A 12,434-nucleotide genomic window follows, 5' to 3' on the forward strand; every position below is an offset into this window, starting at 1 on the left:
TCACTCACAATGGCACCTTCCAAATGTTGAGCTTGTCTTCTTGGCTCTTGTGTTGGTTTGGCAAGTGGATAGAGTCCTGACTCTGTTTACGTTTCCCTTCCTAGGCTGATAGTTCTTGTTGGAGAATTAACTTACTGAGGAAACTATTTAGCCACATTGCTCTCCTCTTCCCATTCAGTAAGACATTTCAGTGTTTTCTTTGCCTTCTTGTTCCATGGGTTGCAATTAGCATCCGATTCGATAAAGAGAATGACATAAATGTATCCAGCTTTTTAGACCTAGTTGGGCTCCAGATTTTCACTGAAGAGGCCATTTTCTCAGGTAAAGATAAGGGATGTGGTTAATAATCACTTTGTTGTGATCTAGCTGTATCCTGTGGGTGTGGGGAGGGGGATGGAGGACTCTGGTACCTAAAGAATTTTGGATTTTATCACCCATCAGATGATTTCTTCCTTTGAGTTGTTGGTTCTTTTTAAGTTACTGCATTATGGACTGGCCTTGTTTGGTCTTCAGAATGTGTTACTATAGTCTGTATTCCCACTAACAGTATTTTGAGTGCCCTGCTTTACCCCTCCTTTGGCAAGCTCATGGCATTACTAGCTTTGTCTTTGCCAGACAGGAATACAGGACAAGATGGTATCCTGTTGTGTTTTTACTTGTATTTCTTTAATTCTGAGTGCGTTTGAAAGTGTTTCCTGTTTATTAGCCTTTGCCACTTACTAAGCCTGCTACCTTGAACAAGGTACTTAGTTTTAACTCTCTAAGCTTCACTTTCTCAACTTGGATATAGGGATGATAACAGTGCCTACCAAGTAGGATTGCTACCAGGATTAAGTCAGGTAATGCCTGTAAAGGGGTAGGGTGTCTGGCATATAGTAAGCACTAAGTAAATGTTGGCTGAATTATTTTCTTTGCAGTGAATCAGAAATCCTGCACCATGAGAAGCAGTATGAGCCATTCTACTCATCTTTTGTTGCACTTTCCACACACTATATCACAACAGTTTGTAGCCTCAGTAAGTATTCTATTCTTGTCATTCCCTTTTAGGGGCTCAGGAATAGAGAAATTGTGTGTCCTCTTGTTACGGTGTCTGAACAAGTTGTTAATGAAGTCTGTATTTTAGTTGTAACCTGTTCACTCAAGACTGGAGACAACTGTCAGTATGATAAGGCTGTGGAAGTTCCTTTACCGAGGCCAACCAAAAGGGATTTAAAAACTATTTGGTTTGGACATCTGTTTCATAACCATTAAGTTAACCTTCCTTGCCTTTTTAATCAAAAGCATTTCATTGATTTTACACATGTAGTTATTAGTGTGCTAATTTTGGGGGGCAGGGTGGGTGGGATTGGGGGGTTAGGTGGATACTGACCTGGGGTTAGCAGCCACTAACCAAGGCTCTATTCCTTATTTGGTTTTGGTGAGAAATTAAATTCTGCTTTTGTGTTCTCTGGTATGTGACTGGATTTCAACTTCAGTTCCCCATCTTTTATTATTTATTTATTTATTTATTTATTTTTGTGGTACGCGGGCCTCTCACTGTTGTGGCCTCTCCCTTTGCGGAGCACAGGCTCCGGACGCGCAGGCTCAGCGGCCATGGCTCACGGGCCCAGCCGCTCCGCGGCACGTGGGATCTTCCCGGACCGGGGCACGAACCCGTGTCCCCTGCATCGGCAGGAGGACTCTCAACCACTGCGCCACCAGGGAAGCCCTCCAGTAGGTTTTTAATGTTAACAAAAGTAGGATTTTTTTTTTTTGCGGGACGCGGGCCTCTCACTGTCGCGGCCTCTCCCGTTGCGGAGCACAGGCTTCGGACGCGCAGGCTCAGTGGCCATGGCTCACGGGCCCAGCCGCTCCGCGGCATGTGGGATCTTCCCGGACCCGGGCACAAACCCGTGTCTCCTGCATTGGCAGGTGGATTCTCAACCACTGCTCCACCAGGGAAGCCCCAGTTCCCCATCTTTTAAACTTTTCTACCCCCAAACGTGACCAAGCCCTTACTTTCCACTATTTCTGAAATTTTTCATTTTCACTTTTTTTTTCCAATCCTAACTCATATAGTTCTGAAGAATTTGAATTATTTTACTTAAATAGTTTGCTAAGCAAGCAAAGTGAAAGCAAGTTACAGGGTTGCTGAGTAATCTTTTGGTGTCTAGTGCTGTTTATTATAGGCATTGGCTACCACTGTAAGAATCACTTTTAGATTGGAGAAACTTTGAGTAGGAAGCCCATTGCAAAAAGGGAAAGGAGAGGTAGTGTAGTCTACTGGGGAAGAGCGTGAACTTTAGAGCCAGACTTCCTGGATTTAACTCCAGCTGCGTGACTTTGGTCAAGTCATATAACCTGTTTATGGTTTAATTTCCTTATCTGTTAAAAAAGAAAAGAAGGGAAGGGGGGTAACAATATTATCTACCCCATAGAATTGGTTTAGGGATTAAGTGGGTTAATATATTTGAAGTGCTTGGTACTTACTGTGATGTATTTCCTATTATAATTATCTTAATTTCTAGTAAATGTAAGATAAATTGATCTAGAAGCAGTTGATGCTTATCAATGCCAAAATGCCTTTGTTTGCCTGTAGGCTTGTTGGTTCTGAATAATTATTCTCATAGAATGATATTGGGAATGTTGGACATACAGAGCTCAATACTTATTTGGTTTATTGATTGTGAGGCTGAAGTGAGTTATGGCAGTCTGAAGTTAAGTAAAGTTTATTCCTTTCTCAGTTCCCCGAAACCAACTTCAGTCTGTGGCAGCAGCCTGTAAAGTCCTGATTGAGTTTTCTCTCCTGCGTCTGGAGAATCCAGATGAGGCTTGCGCTGTGTCCCAGGTAAGAGTGATGGGCCCATTTCTGGCCCTTATTTTGTGGTAGGCTTGTGACTGACAAGTGGAATGATGGAGAAGGGATGGCATAGAGCAGGGGTTGGTAAACTTTTTCTGTAAGAGGCCACATCGTGGATAATTTGCCAACCATCCAGTCCCTGTTGCAGCTGATCTCTGCCTTTTAAACTCTGCCTTTTTAGTGTTAAAGCAGCTGTAGACAATATGTAAATGGATGAGCATAGCTGTGGTCCAGTCACCTTTATTTACAAAAATAGGCAGTGGGCTGAACTGGGGCTATGGTTTACCAACCCCTGGTATAGAGGGCTGCAGAGGCTTTTTCAAGGATTGCAAAGATATGCCCTATGGGGGCCAGGCAAGTGCCATAAAGTGAGTCAAGTGTGCTGGTTGAGAAGGGAGCATGACCCAGCTATAAAGGGGCCAGTCGCTGTTTGGCTCCAGCTGACTGTTGCCATACAGGAATGGCAACAGAGTTGCTCTGTCTTGTAAATTATTGAGAGAGATAGGAAATCTGGATTTGTATGTTAAATCTTCCATGTTTAAAAACGTTGGCCATAACTTCAAATTAAAACAACAACAACAACAACACTGAGAACAGGAAGACAAACCTGAAAGCAGATACGGTCTGAGGACCGTCAGGTTGTGATCTCTGCTTTACTCTTTTTCCTAATTTCCAGTTCTTGGTATGAACCTAAATTTGGCCCTTTGCCAGCTAGAAGTCCCTAAAGAATAGACTCTTCTAAAAGGCATATTTGATTTTTTTTTTTCCAGAAACACTTGATTCTCCTCATCAAGGGCCTGTGCACTGGCTGTAGCCGATTAGACAGAACTGAAATTATCACATTTACAGCAATGATGAAATCGGCCAAGCTGCCACAAACAGTGAAGACACTGTCAGATGGTGAGTGTTCCTTCACCAGACTTGGTTTCCTGGCCAGTCCTCTGGCCGGCTATTTCCTCTTTTGCCTTCTGGTGGCACTCCCCTCGTCCCTCTCTTGCTTTTGTATTTTGTAGTGGAAGATCAGAAAGAGCTGGCTGCACCAGTAAGCCCAGAGCTGAAGCAGAAGGAGGTCCAGATGAATTTTTTGAACCAGCTGACATCAGTTTTTAACCCCAGAACTGTAGCATCATCACCCGTAGGTCCACAGACTTCGGTGAGTTACTTCAGCCAAATGGCCTCATCCTGTGGGGTTTGTTAAGGTGATAATACTAGGAAAAATAGCTAACAAATGTATTTTACATTTGTGATATAAAATGATGTACCTGCCTTTGGTACAAAGCTGAAGAATACACACCCAAAATAAGTAACACCCCGCTTCCTTCTGTTCACAGTTATTACTATTTTGAGGACCATTCTAACAACATTTCTCAGTGCAAGTAGACAAAGAGCATGTACTCCTTTCTGTAAAAGGCATCCCTCTATACTAGTTACAGAATATATATATTTTAAAGCTATATATTTTCCCCCTCCTCTTGGAAAAATGACTTGTATTTTCCCCAGCATTAGAGAGGAATTTCCCCCTCATTAACTGGGGGGTCTGAAGAGTATCTGTGGAGCAGCTGTTTAGTTTGGGTGGTTGGTTCTATTCTGAACTTGAGGACAGCAATCAACAGATGATAGAATCTTGATGGGCCTTTCACATCCTTTGTTTCTCTTCAGGCGGAAGGAGAAAATGATGAGCAGTCATCCACAGATCAAGCCTCTGCTCTCAAAACCAAGAATGTGTTCATAGCTCAGAATGTGGCTAGTCTTCAGGAGCTTGGTAAGACTCTTACTTGTCATCAGAAAGGTGGTTTCTCTGCTTTCAGAAATTCCTTAAGTGGAAGAAAATCAAGCAGCGGAGGCCCGTTTGTAAAGTTGAGCTTTTTCGTTAATTCAGGTGGCTCAGAGAAGCTACTGCGTGTGTGTTTGAACCTGCCCTATTTCCTACGCTACATCAATCGGTTTCAAGATGCAGTGTTGGCCAATTCCTTTTTCATCATGCCTGCAACAGTAGCAGATGCCACTGCTGTTCGTAATGGGTAAGGTGCCCCAGGGTGCATATGCTTTGTGTTTTGATGCTGCTCTCAAAAAGAGAGAAACTGGCTAGTTTTTATGGCATACCGACTTTCTTTAACTATCAGATTATAGAAGCAAGGGACTCAAAGAGACACTTTTGTTAATCTTCTCTTATATTCCAGTTTTCATTCACTGGTGATTGATGTAACCATGGCATTGGATACCCTTTCTCTACCTGTGTTGGAACCTCTCAATCCTTCTCGTCTGCAGGATGTGACAGTCCTCAGCCTAAGTTGTTTGTATGCAGGTGAGAAGTTGTTATATCTGATCTCATTTTCTCAGCCAAGGACAGTTACACTTTCTGGAAACCATGAGATCCTTCTGAGTACTCTCTCCCCCTTTACTTAGACCCTTCCCCCAAAGATCATCTAATATCTCATCTAGATGAAATGAGGTCTGGATAGGAATCTTGTAAATTCGCTTATTGTTCAACTGCTGCCATTGTGTTATGTGGATATTTGATTTCATAGTGTGTGCACATGGTAAGTGTCTGCTGTTTGAAAGCAAAATTCCAAGTGCTTTTGGGATATTGAGATGAGCAGTATGTAATCCGTGCCCTCAAGGAGCCTATACTCGAGCAATGGAGGATAGATAGGACCACAGAGTGTAATATAAAACAGGAGATGATAAAGACGATAAGAGAAGTATAGAATATTATGGGCACACAGAAATGGTAGAATTGAGTCTTGCTGTGGGAGCAGATTTGAGGAAGGATTCATAGAACAGCTGGTATCTGTTTATATTGATAAATGCAATGACTGTTATTCTTTATGCTCCCGCAAAGTCCCCTCCCTTCCTGTTGATTATGCTGCCTTGGAAGTGGGGCCTGACAGCTGGTGTTTACTCTCTTTTAAGTTATTGTTACAGCGACTTTTTAACCCAAATCACTGATCCTTGGTTTTAAATACCATAGGCCTGGTATGTCTTGGGAGGCATAACAATTTCCAACGTTTACTGGGTTCTGTGAGTGAGGATATGAACAGGCTTGGAAACCTGACCTTGGGAGCACCAAGAAAGCTGAGGTTAATCGTCTCCCTACATTCTTTGAATGGCTTTATTATAAACATCTGTGTGTAAACAGGAATATAGAGATAAACGCACTTTCAATTGGGGAAGGCAGTATTCACAAAGGAGTTCTGTTGATGTATATTACAGGGCAGGTAGGATTTCAGTTTGGCTATCCCTAGGCAGAGGTAAAAGCAGGACCAAGAGTATCCTGGAATTTGGGGGGACATTGTGTGTGTGTGTGTGTGTGTGTGTGTGTGTGTGTGTGTGTGTGTGTGTGTGTGAGAGAGAGAGAGAGAGAGAGAGAGAGAGAGAGAGAGAGAGAGAGAGAGAGAGAGAGAGAGAGAGAGAGAGATTGAGAGATTAGTGGGTGTTGGACAACTGGAAAGAAAGTACAACCCAATCACAGAGGGCTTAGAAATGCAGTCTAAGTCATTTGGACCATATTCTATAGACAGTAGAGACCATTAAAGATTTTGAAATGTGCCATGACCTGACCTGTACTTTAGGAGCACATTGAAGCAGTAGTACCAGGCTGGAAGACCTGCGAGGAGGAATTTGTGGTCATTCGGGCACGACAGGTGAAGAGCCTGAGCGAGAGCAGCAGCGGGAATGGAAAGCTAAGGCGGAGTGTGAGCAGGCGCTCAGGCGCGCTCCAGCCCCCTTCCAGTGTTTATTCCTATTTCGCTATCTTTGACTTAAAAAAAAAAAATTAATTAATTAATTAATTAATTTTTGGCTGTGTTGGGTCCTCGTTTCTGTGCGAGGGCTTTCTCTAGGCGCGGCGAGTGGGGCCCACTCTTCATCACGGTGCGCGGGCCTCTCACTGTCGCGGCCTCTCTTGTTGCGGAGCACAGGCTCCAGACATGCAGGCTCAGTAGTTGTGGCTCACGGGCCCAGTTGCTCCGCGGCATGTGGGATCTTCCGGGACCGGGGCACGAACCTGTGTCCCCTGCATTGGCAGGCAGACTCTCAACCACTGCGCCACCAGTGAAGCCCTCTCTCTTTGATTTTTGCATTTTTAAATTTGGAGTTTATGAATTTCAATTTTCAGAGAATTTCTTGAATATCACATGGATCTCAGTGTACTTAGTTGATAAGGATTAAAGAGTCCTTAAAAATTCTTAGCTGTTAAGGGACTTCCCTGGCGGTCCAGCGGTTAGGACTCTGCACTCTCCCTGTTGAGGGCGCCTGTTCAGTCCCTGGTCGGGGAACTAAGATCCTGCATAAAAATTCTTAGTTGTTTAGAGAGCGCAGATTTGGTTTGTTATTGAAATTTGGTCACTTGGGATTTGATTTAAAGGGACTTGGCCTTGATGTCTTTGAGAAATACTAAGTATGGGATTGTTTTTCTTCCATCATCTTAAAAATTTTAAAAATATTTTAAAATTAATAATTTCATTTTTAAAGCAGTTTTAGGTTTGCAGAAAAATTGAGCAGATTGTACAGAGTTCCCATATACTCTGTCTCCGTTATATGGTTTCCCTTATTATTGACAATTGCATTAATAGGATACATTGTTGTAATTGATGAACTAATATTGATACATTATTGTTAGCTGAAGTCCATAGTTTACTACGTTAGGGTTCCTTTTTTGTGTTGTACAGTTCTGTGGGTTTTGACAAATGCATAATGTCATGTAACCATCGGCACTGTGTCATACAGAATATTTTCACTGCCCTCCAAATTCCCTGTGTTCCACATAGTGGTCCTTCTCCCCTACCCTTAATGCCAGTCCCTAGAATCCACTACTGATCTTTTACTGTCTCCATAGTTACCTTTTCCAGAATGTCATAGTTAGAATCAACTATATAGTATGTAGCCTTTTCAGACTGGCTTCTTTTGCTTGCAGGGGGCGGGGAGTTTCAGGACCCCCTGTGGATACGAAAATCCACGGATGCTCAAAGTCCCTTGTATAAAATGGTGTAGTACAGTCAGCCTCAGCATCTGCAGATTCGGCGTCCACCGATTCCACCAGCTGCATCTCCAGATGCGGAACCGGGGAAGTGGAGGGCCAGCTGCATGCATTTAAGGGTCCCCTGCGTCTTTTTGTGGCTTGGTAGCTCATCTCTTTATTGATGAATAATATTCCTTGTATCGATATGCCACAGCTTGTTCATTGATTCACCTATCAAAGAACATCTTGATTGCATCTTAATTGTTGGCAGTTACGACTACAGCTACAATAAATATTTGTGTACAGGTTTTTGTGTGGATGGAAGTTTTCACCTCATTTGGGTAAATACCTAGGAGTGCGATTATTGGATTGTATGGTAGCACTGTGTTTACTCTTGCCCTTATGGAATTTACTTTCAGTAATCAAATCATGGAATTGCTTGTAGTTGGGTTGTGTTTTTGTGTTTCAGTTTCTTGGAATGTGTGTATCTCTTCTCTTTCAGGTGTGAGTGTGGCAACTTGCATGGCCATCCTTCATGTGGGTAGTGCCCAGCAAGTGCGGACAGGGTCCACGAGCTCCAAAGAGGACGACTATGAGAGTGATGCAGCTACAATTGTCCAAAAATGTGTAAGCTACGCCTCTGGGGACAAAGAACCTTGATTATTCAAATGGGGGAATATGGCCAGTTCCACTTTCTTTCTTTTTAGAGGGAAGGACGTGGAGTACTCTCCATACCCCTTCCCCTTGGATAGTAGGTCTAAGAGGTAGGCCTTGAGCTTGTTTATTTGGCAGATTGGTTGGCTCTGCAGGAAACACTGCAACTTTATGGTGGCAATGGACTTTGTGAAAGATGAGTCATTCAATCAGCAAATATATATAAGGGCTTACTGTACTGTGTCAGTGTACTTTCAGTGGAGGCATACGATAGACACAAGACAGTTTCAGATAGTGATAAGTGGATTGGATGAACAAACGTGATAGAAAGTGATCTGATGTGGTCCTGGGTGTGTTGCTTTAGACTGGGTGGAGGGGATGCCTCTGAGAAGGTGACATGTGAGCTGAATGAAAAGACAGAGTCAACATCTTATGAAGGTCAAGGAAAGTGTGATGGAATTCTATCGTTGGAAGTGGCTTGAGGATATTGATGTCTTCAAGCTAAATTGCTTTGGGTAGGATTTAGCATTTGTAATGAACTATGTCACCTTGCTCAGATTTTTGTGTATGTTTGATATTGGACAGCTCGAAATCTATGACATGATTGGACAAGCAATCAGCAATTCCCGCCGGGCTGGTGGTGAGGTGAGAAGTCTCTGCTATATTCTTGTCTTATATCTAGTCTGTAAGGTATGTAGCCTGTAAGATCTCTGTTTATATATATTTTTTGTGCCTTTTTCAATAGCACTATCAGAACTTCCAATTGCTGGGTGCCTGGTGTTTGTTAAACAGCCTTTTCCTCATATTGAACCTCAGTCCTACTGCCTTGGCTGATAAGGGGAAAGAGAAAGATCCGCTGGCTGCTCTCCGGGTCAGAGACATCCTTTCTCGTACAAAGGAGGGAGTGGGCTCTCCAAAGCTGGGGCCTGGAAAAGGGTATGTGTCCCCTTGACTGCCGCTCAGGTTCTGTTTTCCTGCCATTTTATACTGATGGGGAGCTAGCGTAACTCCTCTCATCTCCACAGCAATAGAAAAATTTGCCTCCGTCCAGTTGAATGTAACCACTAAGAGGATGATCACAGTTTACTGTCTCTGCGTCGTAGCTGCATGGTTTTGGGCAAATCGCTCATTCTCTCCAAGCTTCTCTCCTTCTCTGGAGGAGGGAGAAAACATCTGTGTTATACATATTTTAGGACTTCTGTGAGGTTCAAATCAGAAAAAAAAATGCTTCTATTTTGTAAAATGGGCTTGTTTGACTTGGAGTTGGTTACTCACTTGCGTGTTCAACCTGTAAAGTGAGGATTCTGGCAGGTCCTCCTGTCTTGCTTCCTGAAACATTTACTACTGTTTTGATGAAGTCTGGACAGAAACCCTTGCTTGCCAGGAAAGAAGTTAGAGGTGTGACTTCTGTGTTGTTCAAGGTTTTATTTTCTAAGCCTAGGCATTTCTGGATTTTATTTATTCCCTACCATGTACCACTAGGCTCTATCCAACCATTGAGGATAGAGCACTAATCAAAGCAATCTCCTTGCCTTTATAGAGTTTATTTTCTAACTGGAGCAACAGTGAACAAACATACTAGTAAGTTCATAATAGATTATCATATATGAGTGTTGTGAAGAAAAATAAGCCAGAACAAGGAGTGAGGGAGTGTCAGGGGCTAGTATTTTAGTTAGCACGGTCAGGAAAGGGCTCTGAGAACAAGGTGTAGAAGTGAAGTGACAGATGAGCCATGCAAATATTTGGGGTAGAATTGTTCAGGTTTTGAGGTGGAAGTATGACTGGCATTTTTAAGGCTCAGCAAGATCAGTATGTCTAGAATAGAGAAATCAAGGAGGGAGAGTGGTAGAAAATTCTGTCAGAGAGGTAGCCATGGCCAGATCACCTAGGGCCAAGTGTAATCTGTGGGTGTTAGAGGGTTTGTGAGAGGGGAGTGACGTGATCTGAATTATTAGTGACCGGAGAACCCAGCTGTTCTATGGAGAGTACACTGCGGGACCCTAAGACAAGGGGGAGAGAGAACAGTTAGGAGGCTCTCAAGCCTTACTCCGCACAAGCGATGAGGGGACTCGGAGTGGGTGGTAGTAAAGGCAGGGAGAAGAGGTGAAGAGGTCATATCGGGATGTTTTGAAGGTACAGCTGACAGGATTTGCTGGTGGCTTGGAGGTTGAGTGTGAAAAATACGACATCAGAATTTTGTGGCATGAGTACCTGGGTTGTGTAATTTACTGAGATAGGGCACACCAGTTTATGAGTAGATTGGATGGCAGGAAGTCGAAGACATGAATTTAATCTGGGCCATGCTGCTTTTGAGAGGACTGGCAGATCTTTCTGTGAGATGTTGAGTAGGCACTTGTGTATGTGAGTCTGGAGTTTAAGGAGGAAGTCGCATTCTGGACTTCATTCAGCAAATTATTCACTACTTTCTCTGTTCCAGGCTCTGTGTTAGTTCTGGAATGCTGTGATGAATAAAAAAAATAGACACATTCCGAAGAGACAAGAAGTTATTCATGCAAATATATGTCAAGTTGTATCTAGAGAGTATTATAATAGGGGCTTTTGACCTGGTTAGAGAAATCAAGGCAGGCTTCCCTGAGGAAGTGTTACTGAGCTGAAATCTGAAATCGACATTAGGATGGTAAGAAGTAGACACTAAGCAAAATAGGGAGGTCATCATGTTCCAGAGAGAACAGTAGTTTGTGATTTTTGAGCATCTGCACACTTGGCATTGTAAAGGGAAACGGGAGAATGCCAAAAGGTATATCCTTAGAAGTAGCAGAAACGTTTCAATAATGGCTTGTAGTGTCTTGCATTCTTAAAAGAATGCAAATACATCGTGTAGGTTGCAAACCATAAGAAAGGAAAAAAATTGCCCGAAATTCTACCACCCAAATTGGTAAACGTTCTTCCAGACATTTTTCTGTTCTCATGTGTTAAATGTACATGTTTATGAAAATAGAATCACTGTTACAAAATATCGTAGACATGTTTACAGTCTACGATACGATTATAGATACGATTATAGATTCTGTGTTTTTAATGACTGATGGTATTCTACTGTATAAAGACACCATAGTTAACCAATTAACTTATTGAACACTTACTTAGTGTGCTCCAAATTTCTTGTTTTGATAAACTGTGCTTTGATAAACCTTCTAAAACATAAATCTTTGTGAACTTGTTCAGTTATCCCCTTGGGGTAAATTTCTAGAAGTATAATTATTAGGACAAAATTTGAAATGTTTTGCTAAACTGCTCTAAAATGCATTCCTAGCTGTTGTGTGTGCAAATGCCTCTTCCCCAGGTCCTGTTTGACAGTGGGAGTCATTGATCTTCATGTTTGCTAATCTTAGAGGAGAAAGATACTACTGTATTGCTCTTATTTGTATTTCATTGGTTACTAGTGTGATTGTGATCATTTTCACACTGTCTGTATTTTTTGCCTCAATTTTCTCTTTGGTATTTGTCTTTTCTTCTTATTGATTTACGTGAGCTCATTGTGTATTAGATATACTAACCCTTTGTCGTGTGGTCATTTGGACAGAAAGAGAAAGTTTTACTCAGATTTAATGTAAACCTTTGTTTTTATTCTCTTTGGTTTGTGTCCAGATATTTTGTACAAGTTGCTGATTTTTAACCTTTTCTTCTCAAAAGAATGACTTTTTAAAAATTCAACCAACATTTAAATATTAGTGTCTTCACATGACCCAATAGCTTTGAATTGATAGTTTAAACTCCAAAATTTCATGGATTTGGAAGAATTTCTTCTAGTCCTGAAATTCTTAACCTGAAGCCTGTGAATCCTTAGGCAGTGTGTAGATGGGCTTCAGGGAGGTTGTGAGCTTCTGAAATTATATGCAAATTTTATGTGTTTTTGCAATTTTTTTTTTCCCCCGGGGGAAACGTCCATAGGTTCTGAAGTGGGTGTAGGACCTCAAAATGTCAAGATCTGTTGTTTCCGAGATTGTAATTTGTTGTGAG

At 42.2% G+C, this 12,434-nt stretch overlaps 1 protein-coding gene across 7 annotated transcripts in view; it reads left to right on the forward strand.

Moving 5' to 3' along the window:
- UBR4 (ubiquitin protein ligase E3 component n-recognin 4) overlaps positions 1-12,434 on the forward strand; it is a 129,353-nt gene that overhangs the window by 6,641 nt on the left and 110,278 nt on the right. For all 7 annotated transcript variants that reach the window (XM_067016265.1, XM_067016274.1, XM_067016303.1 and 4 more), the window contains exons 2-11: positions 918-1,015; positions 2,724-2,827; positions 3,610-3,739; positions 3,853-3,992; positions 4,499-4,601; positions 4,719-4,860; positions 5,020-5,144; positions 8,302-8,426; positions 9,039-9,098; positions 9,199-9,389. In XM_067016265.1, the coding sequence (XP_066872366.1) occupies positions 918-1,015; positions 2,724-2,827; positions 3,610-3,739; positions 3,853-3,992; positions 4,499-4,601; positions 4,719-4,860; positions 5,020-5,144; positions 8,302-8,426; positions 9,039-9,098; positions 9,199-9,389 (1,218 nt within the window). The remainder of the gene's footprint in view (positions 1-917; positions 1,016-2,723; positions 2,828-3,609; positions 3,740-3,852; positions 3,993-4,498; positions 4,602-4,718; positions 4,861-5,019; positions 5,145-8,301; positions 8,427-9,038; positions 9,099-9,198; positions 9,390-12,434) is intronic.

This window comes from Kogia breviceps, chromosome 1 (assembly GCF_026419965.1).
Source record: "Kogia breviceps isolate mKogBre1 chromosome 1, mKogBre1 haplotype 1, whole genome shotgun sequence".
Classification (NCBI taxonomy): domain Eukaryota; kingdom Metazoa; phylum Chordata; class Mammalia; order Artiodactyla; family Physeteridae; genus Kogia; species Kogia breviceps.